The sequence below is a fragment of the Capsicum annuum genome, chromosome 1 (assembly GCF_002878395.1).
Source record: "Capsicum annuum cultivar UCD-10X-F1 chromosome 1, UCD10Xv1.1, whole genome shotgun sequence".
NCBI lineage: Eukaryota > Viridiplantae > Streptophyta > Magnoliopsida > Solanales > Solanaceae > Capsicum > Capsicum annuum.
The window spans coordinates 193,740,301-193,755,664 of record NC_061111.1 but is presented as its reverse complement, the minus strand read 5'-3'; the positions used below and the strand labels follow the sequence as shown (position 1 = coordinate 193,755,664).

The following is a 15,364-nucleotide window of genomic DNA, read 5'->3' as shown; positions in this document are numbered from 1 at the left end:
TTTCTAATTCACCGTTTATTGAGCTAAAAATATATTTAGTCTACTCTTCATTCGCACGTCTCAAGCTATATGCTTACGGGTCACTTGGAATCGATTGATTTTGCAGTTCCTTCAGTAAACATTCATCATATAGCTTGGCCTTAACTATTGAGTTATTTATATTCTCAAACCGACGTTCAAAGTTGTGAACGAGTTATTTTCATCTTATCTCATGCTATTTTAGATCCGCGTTTTCAACTAAAATTTAAGAATTTGTTGGTCAGCCTTTATTTGTGGTTCCATGTCGGGTCGGTTTAAGGCGTTGAATTTGAGGAAACTTTTTCTATCGAACATGGGACATTCAAAGTTTGTAGTAGTCCTTTCTGGAATTAGCAAGCATGATGGCCATTTTAAATTTAAGTTGAGCGAATAATTTTGAGGGATATTATGTTCTCATAGTTGTTGAATCCATTGTAAGATGTTAAATTTTTGTTAATAGTTTGCAACTCATTTTTTTCTTCTAAATGGTAGTTGATGACTGTCCTAAAATGTTGTCTTAGTGCAGGTGGTGCTTCTTACTTTTCTCACTATTTTAAGTTTGGTTTTGGGACAAAGCTCGCAACAAATAACTCAAGCTTTTAGTTTGAATGTTTGAGACATGCCTTTCCTAGCATGATTTTATTTACCCGCTTCCTAATGTTATTCTTAATTGATTGATTAGTTCTCTAACCTTATTTTCTTCGTTGTTTTCATGTAAACTTGAGAGCTGGAGTTTCGCAACGAAACTCATTTTTGACTCAAAGATCGGGTCAAGCGCTACTAAGATCGCAAGGCCTCGGAGTCGCGTAAAATTAAAAGCTCAAATTTCGTTAGGAGTCTAGTATCTCTTAGCCTTTCTCTTTTACTTTATTATTATTATCATGTTGCTTAGAAACTCAAACTAGTATTTTCATTGTTGCTCTTGGTTTACATTATTTGTTTAACATATGAATATTGCTTTATCGTCTGTGAATATTCTTAAGATGGATTAATACTCTCATCCTTTTTAAATAGCATACGATTATTTGACTCATAAAAAATATAGATTTTGCTCTAAAAAGGCCTTATCACTTCAACGCTTAGTTAATTCTTTAAAAAAAACTTTTTCCAAAAAAAAAAATTTTATGAAATTAACGTAGTAATCTCCAAGTCTTTCTAAAAATAATAAATGAAATTCAAAACTAATTAAATAGGAAATCAAATCATTAAGAAACTTATATTTTTTAAAAAGAGTCTATTCGTCAATTCATTTCGACAAGTTGAATAATTCTAACGTTTTAATTTTCAACACTTGTTGGATTTTTTTTTTCAAGTTCCAAAGGACTAAATACGAGATATATTTATATATGTGCTATAATATACAAGGTATTTCGAATCATCATTCATCATTTATCCTAATTTGGTACTATTATTACTTGCACCTTATTTCAACCATACATTCATATTTCACTATTAAATTTATTTATCTATTTTTAACTATTACTTTAAAATTTCGCAAATAAACTAACATTATCATGTTTTTTATACACACTAGCCCATTTTAATTAGGAATTAATGTATCTTGACGCTACATATATTTTTACTCCGCAATAAATGCTTCTATATAAATTTACTCTCGAACATAAATTACTTTTCATATATTTCACGCATGCATAATAATATTTATAAGAAATAAATTTCCATGTGCTCTAAGAATCATACTCTTTACTTAGTGATAAATTCATTAATATATTTGCCCTTATGTGTTAGTAAAGTGTACATTCTCATAAAATTATGAGTCATTGAATTTTATGAAAGACCGATATCGAATTTTTCTCTCTTCCATTTTCATATCTTAAAAATGCATATATATTTTGCAATAAATCCTTGTATATTCTAGTAGCTTATTTTTATATACTTTGAATTTTCTCTCTTTCAAAACAACAATAATGTTTCTATCATTATTTTGGCAAATAACAAAGCAATTATTTTTTTAAAAATATTTTTCTAAACTGAGTCTAAAGACTATCTTCGGATTGGTTATGAGAGATAGGTTATGAGAGGTGTCTAACACCTTCCTCTTGAGTAACCAAAACTTTTACTCAAAATCTCGAAATATTTTTAAAAGACCAAAACAGAATTTCCTACATAAAAAATGATTTTTCCTAAAAAAAATTAGTAGGCGACTCTAAAATAATTTTCAAAAACCCGAGAGTCACGACAAGCCACAACCAGTTCGAAATAAGGCGCGACAATGGTCATGGGTGTGGTCTCGCCAATTCATCTCCCTTCTTAGCATTCTTAGAAGTTGCACCTACTCCCCCTTCCAGTTGGTTGAGGTGGCACTAGCTCCGACTACCCTCGTCAAAATTCTAATTTATCTGGATGAAGTCATCCTTAAGAGGGACGCCCGCTCCAGGGTGTACCTCCTGGGTATCATTCGGGTGCACCGCTTTGGGAGACTTCAAACTTTGGAGTGTGCGAAAAGTGAAGCCTCCTATTCTCCAAGGCCATGCATTGGAGTCAACACACTACTGCACCAATTATTTTCTCCCTTTGTTGTATTACGTATGTGTTTCTTGTTATTTTGTAATCTTAGGTCCCATTCGAGTATTCTGATGTAATAATAAAGAGGAGATTTTATTTGTTGGTTTTTGCTTTTTCCAGGAGCCTTGCCTCATTCATCATAATCGTTCTTTTCTTTTTTTTCTTTTTTTGAATGTTTCTTTTATAGCAACATATCTCCCATATTAATTTTGCAAAAGAAATTATTCGATTGCTCGCGGGCATGAAGGTTTAACGTTCCTCCCAAAAATGCACTGTTCGCTAGTGTTTTCGTAGGGCTTTGGTTGGCTGCGTGAGTCATTGAGCTTATGATGACATAGACAAGTGCTAATCGGTTTTTCTTACTTCTACACAGTTTTCAAGTTATATAATTAGGTCGATTTATTAACTCGACCATAGACATCTTAGGCCTTTCAAAACCTCAACAAATCGAGAAGGGATCCCTTTAGTTTTTGAATTTCAGTGAGCATCTAAGTCTGGACGTCTCCTAAATAATTTAGTGTGTAGCCTTAGAGTGTAAGACTCTAAATAGTTGTTATGGACTTATAATATCGTGTTCTGGGAGTGAATGGAAGTAATCATACGGGTTAATTTTAGTTATGCCTCTTGATTGACATCTTTGGTTGGGCATGCTTTGACATGGCCTCGAGTTATATCACGATCGGATGATCAATCTACGTGGTTACCATGAATGCTTCCTGGGGGAGGTTCCGATAGTGACACTCGTTCCTGGGTAAATCAGCCTCTGGTCTATTTTATCATTGGGTTGTTCAAACTTTGCTAGTCCCTGGTGCAGACTTTGAAGTGTTAGCCTCGAGATTTCCTGCTGACCCCCTAGTGAACCATTGGTTCAGCTTGATGATTTTAATAGCCCTAAGGCAATAATACAACAAACAAACAATGTATACAATCATAACTTTTCATAGATTCTTTTGTTCTTTCATCTATCTCTCAAATCCAAGCAACAAACAGAAATAGATTAAAAGAAAAGGTTACATAGGATAATACTTAACATGAGACAATCAGCGTAACATTGAAAGGAAAAGTTACGCTGAAAATACTTGACACTAGAGCTATGACATAAGCATGAGGGTTTCCTAAAGGGTTGTTCGAGGGTCCTCATTCCTCATTTGGATCTGTTTAATCATGTGCACCCCATCGCTTCGCTCCTACCTGTATCATAAAACTGATTTCAATCACTTCCGATGTTGAGATGGGACCTCACAAAGCAGTCAGCATGGCCTTTAAAGATGTCAATTCATCCAACCCTATGTTATGAGCTCATTTCTTCTCCCACGTTTAACCTTACTGTAAGGGATCCAAGAATGAGACATTCCTGGCTAAACCTACATGTGAGAGGGCTAACTTTACCTCCATGGGGGTAATAAGGCCTCACCTATATTGCAATGCAAGTTGGACTGCTCCTGGATCCAGTACTCAGGTCTTGTTTCTCTCTTGGACGTGGCTTCAAGTTTGATTAGGCATCCTTTTAGCTCAAATAATGTGATCAAACTTTTCGAGTTCAGTTTACCTGCGAAGGTTACCGTCGCCCAACCATCGGGGACTGCCCGTAGTCATGCCCTTTCCCTTTGAAACCTACCAATAAAGGCCCCCAAATATTTCTGCGTCTCCTTGCCTCACCTCGAATATGTCAACTCATGTCGTGCTAGAGGAAGTCGCAGAGGCTTTAGGCTGTTTTGATGATCTTGTTTTGCTCTTCTTTGAGATCTTGGATGTGAACTGAGCCAACTCTCCCCGAGTTTGGAGACTCTCTGTTTTGGGTCTTTATATGGGTTGCAAAAGCCTTGAGGAGGGCGACAAAAGTTCCAAAAAGCTTCTACAACTCCGTTGCACCTTCTGTCCTTGCTTCTACATTCACCTAGCTATGCTCTCCCTGCCTCTTCAATGCGTCCTCATCCGACCTACTCTTTACTCGGCGTGGCCCATTGCCTTTCAGGACCTATTACCATCTAGGTCGGTGTGGCCCAATCGAGGTGTCTACTGTCCTTTTGGGGAGTGACGTCTCCAAAGCACCTCCCTTGCATGTCATACCCCGATTCTTTCTGCAAAGCAAAAACACAAAAGGAATCCACAAGTGGGGACGAAGCTGAGAACCTACGCACTGTTTTGGCCCCACGGTGGGCACCAAATTGTTTACATTCTTATTGGTATAGTTGAATTTATTTGTCAGTCAAGAGCACATATTACGGTCTTAGCTTTGGATTAGTAGTGAATGTGAGAGAAAGTATAAAGAACATAAGATTAAGATTAGACAAATCGAATGACCAGAGGAATAAGTGCAAATCTTATAACACGAGTCGAGTAGCAAATCCTCGTAAAAACAAGTAAAGCGAGGCCGAGCTGGAATATAACAACAAAGAGATTGTAAAACAACTAAAGAAAATAGAACAAATTCATAAGAATCAAGCTAAATATTTTATTATTTCTAGGGTAAGGATTAGCAAATTTGATTCTTGATAAAGGGAGGGGTATCTATTTTATAGGATATAAGAGTTGCCTATGGCCAATAAGAGATTGCCACCTGCCTTAAGGCAGTTCGAGTGCATCCAGTTCTTCAGCATGTACCATACGCGACTCTATTGAGGGCTGGCGATGCTTTTTGAAATCCTCACATTACATCCTTTCATTTGTCTCATTTATGGGTTTTATTTTGTCAATTTATAGCAATTTATGGCCCCACTTGATTTTTTTGTGGCTTTGCCGAAGTTATTACTTTTTTAGTCATTTCAGTATGTTGATAGAGAGCTACTCGCCAGTGAATGTGAATAGAAGAATAGTAGCATGCATCCCTGCGAAGATTCTTTAGTTCTGAGCGATTGCTTGTTTTAGTCCATACAACGCTTGACGGTTTTAAAAAATGTCACAATTAACCTTGTCACGAGCATATTTATGGCGGTTCTAATAAACTTCCACTACACTTCTACAATATGACTTTTGAATTTGTGGAGGTTTTTAAAATCAATTTGTGATGATTTAGAACCTTCACAATATGATCTCAATATTTTAAAAAATAGACTTGTGTGAATTTATAATTGTCATGATATGAAATCAATATTTGCATACTTTAATTTATGAAGGCTTACAACGGCCACAGAGTATCATTTTTTTAAAATAAGAAAGATGTGATATTTGATTTACTTCAAGTTTTTAAAATATTAGGAATCAATAATTTTACTAAATAATACATTAAATATATATCAAATTTCATCAGATTAAGTCATATTAATAAGCTTCACAAGTCTAAATTCATGTTAAATTGAAGTAATACAAACTTGTGTATAATAACTTGAATATTATAATTTAAATCCTTAAGAATCTACATAGTTCCACAACAAATAAACATTAAAAATCTAACCATTTTCTTAGTGATTTGAATTGTAAACTTGTAGTCACTCAGTCTTTTGTTTATAGTGAAGTGAACTCAACATCTGCATCTGACTGAAACAATGAAAATTTTATAAATGATTAGATAAACATATATTGATGTGCATCTTGATAAAAAAAAAGTACAACATTCATTTCAAACACAAGTTCATATATATTTGACAAATACATATATAAAAGATTATAGATGAAAGAAAATTACTTTAACAGTGATCAAACATTAAAGAGCGATTGAGAAATTGTATAATGTTCACAAAAAATTATAGGAAATTGTAAGATTCTACTAAAAATAGCAAATATCAACTGGTTGATAACATTATAATAAGAACATATAAATATTTAAAAAGATATTAAAAAGAAAACATAAACATTCCTTAAGATTACGTTTTCCAAAATTATATAACGATGCTCACATTATTTTAGCACATTGATACAAGTATTAAACATAAACATTCCTTAAGCTTACGTTTTCCAAAATTATACAATGATGCTCATTTTTTTAGTATATTGATTCAAGTATTTTTCACTTCTTCTAATTTATAAATTGGACTCTCTTTATTTTCAAGTTATACCAATATCGAACACAATCTATTTTTTAAAAATATCCTTTAATTTGTCGTAGTTAAATCAATCAAAATTACATGATACTTAACTAAACAATAAGAAAATTGAAGCATACCTAAACTCGATTAATGGTCGAGTATGAATGATTTCATGATGTTGTAAGAATTCAAAAAAATCCTAAAATATGTAAAAGTACAATGAATTAAGTTTACCAACTTACAAAGCATGCCTACGAATCAAATAATAAAAAGAAAAAATATAAATTTTAAATTCTAGCGTGAATCCTCAAATTCAAGTGACAAAAAATTACCTTTATATTAAGAAAACTATTTAACATCCATCCCGCCTTATTAAACCTGCAAAAGATAAAATTAATTATCAAAAATCACATTAAAAAAATAATTAAAGTGTACCAATATATGAGGTAAGGATGGGTGATGCTCATCCTCCATGTGTAGGCATAAAAAGAAATTTAAAAAAAAAAAAAAAAAAAAAAAGAGATATGGCATGGAATGTTAGAGACGAAGGGAGAGGCATTAGGGAAAAGGAGATGTGGGATTCTGGTACTTGTACGTGGGAAGGAAGGGGTGATTTATTAGGTTGGCTTTTAATTTTTGGGGAGAAACTTTATCTTTACTAATATTTTATTTCATTATTTTATTTTTTTAAAGGAGGGAAAGATATTAGAATTTTGGTTAGGTTTGGGTGCAAATACAAAATGAGAAAATTTTTATTTTGGTGCATAGAATAATTTCTTTTTAGAAAATTTACTAGTAATTATCAATTAAAATATTTTTTCTTTTAAAATTAATTAATATAGGAGCATACATAAAGTTAAAATGCATACAAAATAAATATAATGAATATTACTATTGATTTGGCATCTAATTTTTGTTTTAAAGAACACATAATAAATATATAAAATATTTTTGAGCTAAAATTGATCATATAATATTTGTTTTAACTTTAATAGTTATGAAATTTAAATTATTGTGCGATGTGACAACCAAAATCACCAATTTACATAAATATCTAATACAAAATAGTAATGTATAAAATAAAAAATTCAAGTGAAATTGAACATGCAAAGTAAAAAAATATATATTTAGAGAGTATCTTAATAGGAAAGAAAAATAGAGGATAAAAGAATTACAATCCTATTCAAATGAAGAAGGAGAAGGGTGTGCATTTTTGTTTATATATAATGAGAGTTAATTATCAATGTTAGTTATTATATATCATATACTTTGAATGTTATAAAATAAAAAATACAAAAAAGATATAATTTCAAAAGTAACAAAGTTTAGTAAATTTGTGGGAGTCATTAATCGCCATAATTTATATTGTATCGTGGCAATTTTTTAATCTCCATAATAAAATTGACACAAAAAAATTATATTATGAGGGTTAAAACAAAAGTCTCAAAATGAATTATTAATGATGTTTTTTAAAACTTCCACAAATAAATCACTACAAATTGTTCATTTTTTTGTAGTCTCATAGCGAGCGATCTTTATCCGTAGCTGGCTTCGAGCGACCTTCCTTTCTCCTGAGTAATGTCTTGTTGCACAGTTGTTGTTCTCGAGATGGTGTGCGGTATTCGACCCAACCGATCTCGTTCACCCTTGCTTCTTTGCCCGAGCTGGTGTATTGGTGTGTGGATGTCATCCTCGAGATGGTGCCTTTGCAGGCTGTCACCAGTTATACCCGACCCAATCTAGCCCAATGGAATCAAATCATCTTAAGTCATTTTTACTCCATACATAAGGTAATCTGAATCACTATAGATTTATGTCCAATAAATTTTAAATGATTACAAATATTATATGAACTCGGTTTTACAAAAAATATTTATTAAAAAGGGACAATATTATTAAGTATATTGAAGTAAAATGGGAGAAAAGAGAGGAAAAGTCAAAAAATCATGTAGTCTACTACTAATTAGAGTTGTCAATACGGGTTGACCCAACCCATCCGAGCTAGCCCACATGAGTTTTGAGTTTGAAGGGTCAGGCTGGGCTGGCCCATGAAAATGATGGGCCAAAAACCATCAAGCCTACATCATTACTCTATGGGCCGCGGGCCTCACGGGCCAACCAACTTTTTAAAAAATAATATTTTATAATTTAATTTTAGAATGTTAATAAACATAAATATTATCAGACAATATTACATAGTGTTAATACTTGTTAATCAAGTCTCGAACACCTCAAAAAATACTCATAATAGCGAAATTAAATAACTTTTGACATGATATCCTTCAAACCAAATAAAAATATTAATAAGCAATCTAAATAGTTTCATGTATTTAACTTACGGGCTGGTCCACGGGCTAGCCCAACCCACATTGCTCTAACCCCACGAGCCACAGACTTATCCGGGACAGGTTAAAAAATTGTGTTCGTAAATGAGCTGCAAAAACTAAAGGGAAAAGGACACTCTATGACCTTTTTAAAAAATAATAGCCCAAGTTTGGTATTTGGACAAATAATGTCCAGTCGGCTAAACAAATGTCATTTTATGGCCATTTCCTAATCTTTCCCAATTTGGATCATTTTGATCCTCGTAGTCCATATACAGTCCATTACGATACTGATACAGTCTATATACAATACTGATACAATATTCAACTTGGACAATTTGACCCTTTTAAAAATATTTCAATTTTTTTTTACTATAAATTTTTAAATTGATCAAATATTTTATTTTTTTTATTCTTTAGAAATAATAATTAAATTATATAAAAATGATATAATTATTAAATTGAATATGAATCTATATAAGATATATTTATAGAAATTGTATAGTTCTATCAAATATGTATACGTACAATATATAGAAAGTGTATACAAATTCTATAATTGTTGTATAAAATGTGTAAAAAAAAAATACAGTTATTATATAAATTATGTATCAAAACTGTATAATTTCCGTATAGAATATTTATGTATAAGATTTGTATAAAACCTATAGAAAAGTTGTATAAAAACGGTATAGAACCAGTCAGTAAATTAAAATGGTTAGAAAGTAGAATTTAAATTTCATGATCATTTTCAAGGATAATTTAATTTGAAGTATCATTTTTGTTCTTTCTACCAAACTAAAACTCAATCTCATTAAATTACAGGTCGGATCAAGTCGGCCCAACGGCCTAGCACATATTAACTAACTAATTTGGAGTCAAATAGAAGCGTGTTGTATAACGAAATTACCGGTGACTCAATTTTGACCTTCTTCTCTCCCTCTTTTCTCCATTAACGTCAGCCATACAAAATCCACAGCTCACCCCCACCATTCTTTTCTATATTTAGTCGACTCTCCTCTTCACCATCCAATTTATCGTAGACTTCTCATCTACTTTTCTTTTCCCATTTTGCCCTTTTTTTTGCTTCCCTCTTCACTGCACATAATCTTAAGCTTCTGGGCCTTTTGAAAAATCAATAAAGGTTAGTTCTTGGATTCAAGCTTTTCTTTTCTTTGATACTAATTAATATATTCTTGTGTGTTTTGAATTGCTTAAGGTAGCTTTGTTGGTTGGTGGATTTTATTTCCCAATTAAGAGATCAGATTTGCTATATACAGTTGACATTGGCTTATTTTGAAGACTGTCAAATTATCTTTTTTTTTACTAACCGTGGTGTGTCCCTTTAGCGCACTTGACTAAATACACAGAGATACATGTCACCTGTTTTTTGTCTTTACTAGTTCTCAACCCACTTCATTGACCACAACGTCACACCCTTGTGTGCCAGTATTATCTATGTTTCTTGGGGAAATTTGTTTTCTTTTTACTATAGTTTGGTAGAAAATAAGGGTTGGAGAATGATAAACTAAAAGCTATTGAGGTGAAGTGATCTAATTTAGTGTTTGCCATATTGAGTTATTGTAGTATCATGGGTTGGCTGTAGTTGTTCTCATTCAACTCTATAACAACAATAACATACCCAGTGAAATCCCACAATTGAGGTATGGGGATTCTCTTTCAACTCTATCTAGGGTAAAATTCATGGACAAGCCATCAATTTATGAGTATTTCTTTTATTGTTATGTTCTACATTGTTCTTGGTCTTTGCCTTCTATTTTTTTCTCAGTAATTAAACAATTTTCTTCTTAAGATTGACGTGATGTTGCACCCAAGGGTGTGGCCTAGTGGTCAATGAAGTGGGCTGAGCATCATGACATTTCAGGTTCAATTCCCATTTGAGACAAAACTCTAGTGATTTCTTGCTATCTGTTCTAGCCTTGGTGAACAGAATAACCAATTTTGATACTTGGTGGGAGTTGAATTAGTCGAGGTGCGTGCAAGCTGGCCCTGACACCATGGTTATCAGAACAAAAAAAAAAGATGCCATGTTGTTCTTGTAGTTAGCATGGTAAATAGGAAATTTGATTAGTGAAACTCTATATTTCTGAGATTGCATGGAGTGATTGGGCAGTGAAGAACGGAGGATTCATATAGCCAACCACAACTTGCTTAAAGTTGAGGTTTATTGTTTGTGAAATTGAATGGTTTGTTACATTCTGGTCCATTCAGAGGGTGGTACATCGGCCTTTCCGCCAGTTAGCTTTTGCTGTGAAATTATAGTAGGAATCTCCATGAGGACATTACTCAGATGTAGCTTATAAAATAGGCGTACTATGATTTTATTATCAGTAGTTCATCTGAAAAAATATGTTGTCTGAAACAAATGGACCATAAATTACGAAAGGAAAAAAAGGGTCCCCTAGCTATTTACAATTGATGTTCTTTTCCATCAGCAACCAAGGATTAGCTAACGAGCAGCGAATCTTGCTCCTTAGCGATTCCCTTACACTATAAAATAGCACTTGTTTCCGCTACATGATTATTGTAAACTCTACCATTGCCATTGTGGAGTTCCCTCCAGGGAGAAATTAAAAGAAACTGTAGGATTTTGGCATCAACTAGCTTCTAGGTTTTCCCAAGCTGCACTACTTGGGTAAGGTTTTTAAAGTTATTGATCCAAAGTATGGCCATGGCATGACACAGCTCCTTAAGGATTTTATTCACATTAAAAAATCCATGTTTTCTTGGCCTGTGGAAGTTCTAAACAGATAGTACATTGAGTTATGGATATTTTGATTTGTTTTAGGTACAGATGATGCACGGACAAACAATAACTGATCCAGGAGAAGAGATCAAAATAAGTTTTGGCTATAACTTCACAGATGATTCAGGTGAGGAATCAGATGGTATTGACAACTGCCATGGAATTAAACTTCAAAGAGCCAACAATTCCTTCTCTTGCCTGTCTGGGGCAGCTTTAAGTGCCAATGCCACACTAGCTAACACAAATATTTGCAATGGCTTGTTTGGAGCTGAGATACTTCCAGCATTGGATTCACCTACTTCTTTCCGCCGAATACCCTCTTCCCAATCTTTCTCAAGGTTGGATTTATTGTCATCCTCTTTGCAAAGCAATTTGTCAATCTTGAGTGTTAGTCCATCCTCTCCAAGCGCGCTACATGATGACGATTCATTTTCATGGAGGTCCACGAGTGCTCCTCGAAGTGAAGGTTTCCTGAATGCAACAGAAGTTAAAATTGCAGGCGGTGCAGCTGGTGAAGACAGAGTTCAGGCTGTTTGTTCAGAAGAGAATGGATCACTTTTCTGTGGAATATATGATGGATTCAACGGAAGAGATGCAGCTGATTTTCTGGCTGGAACATTATATGAGACAATTAGAAATCACCTCAATTTAATAGATTGGGAACTGGAACAGGATTCTGGTAAACTTTCTGACCATCTGGATTTCTGTGGATCTCTCCATGATGCCGTTCAAGATGGTAAATCTAGCACTAAGATTAAAGATACATCAGGAAATGTTAATCAGGGGTCTTATGTTGATTGCTTTTCGAAAGTGGAAAAATCATGCGACTCATTTAAGCAGAAGGTACTTAAGAGCCTGGAACAAGCTCTTTTTCAAGCTGAGAGTGATTTCCTCCATATGGTTGAACAGGAAATGGATGACCGTCCTGACTTGGTATCTATTGGGTGTTGTGTTTTGGTTGTGCTTCTCCTTGGGAAGAACATTTATGTGTTAAATGTAGGTGATAGTCGAGCTGTGTTGGCAACACATTCTGATGGCATCAGTATTTGCAATGATGAAGTATTGCAGGCTGTGCAGCTAACCAGTAGCCATAATGTTGATGATGAATCTGAAAGAAATCGACTATTAAAGGATCATCCTGATGATCCCTCAACAATCGTGGCTGGAAAAGTCAAGGGAAGGCTAAAGGTCACTCGGGCACTTGGAGTGGGATATCTGAAAAAGGTGCAACTTCTGTTTTGTTTACTTTATTTGATCAGTTTAAACTTACCTTTCTATTCTTAATACTAGAAGTTTTTATCCGTCTTCATTGTTAACACAGGTAAAGATTAGTTTGTTTTCTTATTGAGATGAATGCAGAATTATCTCAAACAAAATTCATATTTGATTATGATTGATACCAAATTCAAAGATTTTTTTAGTACCCAATTATATATGTCGATAGACAATTCTTCAATAGGGCATAGCAATCATGTTGTGGCACTCCCTGGGTGCCTATGTTGGTACATTCTATTTTTATTCTGCTTACCTATTTTAACTTGTTGTCTTCTTGCAGAAAACAATGAATGGTGCCTTGATGGGCATACTTCGAGTCCGTAATCTGATCAGTCCTCCATATGTTTCAGTACAGCCTCATATGACTGTACACGAAATCTCAAGTTCAGACCAGTTTGTTGTGCTTGGAAGTGATGGTTTATTCGACTTCTTCAGCAATGATGAGGTTGTTAAGCTTGTCCATTCTTATATCTTATGTCACCCTTCTGGTGATCCAGCCAAATTTTTAGTGGAGCAGCTTGTGATGCGAGCAGCAGATTGTGCAGGTACAATTTCGATGCACTGCATCACTTCTTTGTCTCCATTCAACCACTTTTAACTTTCTTTTCTAGCTCTGAATTAATTTAATTATATAAAAAAATCTGTTAGACTACTATTTTGTCCGTCAGCACTTTTGATTGCATTCCCGTTGGATGATAAAGTCAATGAAATCAGATATAATCTTAGAGAACAAAAAAAACAGATCTGGTCATAGAGTAAGATTCTTTTTTAGCTACCTAATTATTGAAGTGAGATCAGCAGAAGAATAGAATATAAGGTCCTCTGTTTCCCATTTGCATTTTCTTGATGAGCTAATTCATTGTGTATAATATAAAATTGTAGATATTTGTACTAAGTAAATATGAAGTAAATTTTCCAAGAATTTGCAGGATTCAGTATGGAAGAGTTGATGAGCATACCAGCTGGTAGGAGAAGGAAATATCATGATGATATAACAGTTATTGTAATAATCCTTGGGATGAACAAACGCACCACAAAAGCATCCACATACCGATGAGTTTGTCAATTAGAAGAATTATTTTATGCCTTTTTCCTTTTCTTTTAATTTTTCCCATTTGGGCTGTCCCTAAAGTGGGGGAATAATACAAGAAAGGGAGTAGGTTATTTTATTTGTAAAATCAGTGATTGTCATTATTTTTGGATTAGTTTAAACTTGTTCTGTGGAAGACTTCTTCCTGATATTTAGCCATGCACCGAGTGTTTCTCATTTTCATTAATAAATGAAAAGGAGGGATTTAAAAAAAAAAAATTGGTTGTCCTTTCTGTGTCCCCCACCCCCACCCCAACACAGAAAATTAAAAGTGAGAACTACGGACATTACAGAAGATTACGACAGTCTTAATCAACCTATAGAGTGAAATTGCACAAGTGGGTCTGATGAGGGTAGAGCGTACACTAACCTTACCACTACCTCATGGAAATGGACCGGCTATTAAAAGACCTTCAGGTTAACACAAAGTCATGATCAAGAACAGATTAACACAAAGTCTTGATCAAGAAAGGGAATCTTTTTTCTTCTTCAGAAAGAGGAATATGAGAGGGAGTGACATTCAGGGAGCTAAAATAAACATGCTTTAATTTGATTCCTTTTGTAAGGTGAAGAATCTTATTGCTCATTATCAATGGCTGAAGAAGGCTCTATCTTCCTTTGTCCTTTTTTTTATCTTTGAAATGATTCTTCTTGTTTGGGGTTAACTTTGCAGCTTCTCGATCTTTCGAGCATTGGAAAGTGCTTGATTTGATCAATCTTAGGTTGCTCTACATTTAATAAATTATACCTTGCCACTAAGAAATGGAGTAATAATATTGGTTTACCAGTAATGAATTAAGAATCTTACTAGTTTAATCTCTATTCCTCTCCGTCTTCTTTTCACTAAGCTGGAATAACATTAATAGGATAGGTAAGAACACACTTGGTATACCAATTATCATGATCACCGTAAAACACAAAACTGTCATGTGCAAAATAGATAAGGAAAAATAGCTAACCTAATTTAATTGATGATGATTCATAATTAAATATTATAGTGAAATTTTTAAATAATTATAAAACATAGTTATATATTACATTTGATAGTTGATATACATTGATACCCGTGTTTCTAAATTGTAGGTACAAACAATTCTTGTATGCTCGCGTATATTGTGTTTATGCTATCAATGTATATATAATATATAGTGGTGTATATACATTGTTATATTTGATGTGTATATTTGATGTGTCAGTGTAATAAGAGGTCATTACATATGTAAACATACATACAAAAATCCTACTATAATTATTTGTAGTTTTGTTATTTGTTCTTGCACAGTAGCTGTTTTGGTGGAGTATTTTTAAAATACATACAACTTTTAACTTCAGATATTAATATAATTATTAATAAAGGTACGGACTAATTCTAGTTAATAACATATTATTCATTTGCTTG

The 15,364-nt window shown here is 33.5% G+C and overlaps 1 protein-coding gene across 1 annotated transcript; it reads left to right on the top strand.

Annotated features, from left to right (window-relative positions):
• The first annotated feature begins 9,713 nt into the window (after positions 1 to 9,713).
• Positions 9,714 to 14,101, top strand: LOC107842985 (probable protein phosphatase 2C 40). Its single transcript, XM_016687109.2, has 4 exons — positions 9,714 to 9,977; positions 11,643 to 12,824; positions 13,156 to 13,420; positions 13,805 to 14,101. The coding sequence occupies exons 2-4, from the start codon at positions 11,649 to 11,651 to the stop codon at positions 13,930 to 13,932; spliced, it is 1,569 nt and encodes a 522-aa protein (XP_016542595.2). The 5' UTR covers positions 9,714 to 9,977; positions 11,643 to 11,648; the 3' UTR covers positions 13,933 to 14,101.
• The last annotated feature ends 1,263 nt before the right edge of the window (positions 14,102 to 15,364 follow it).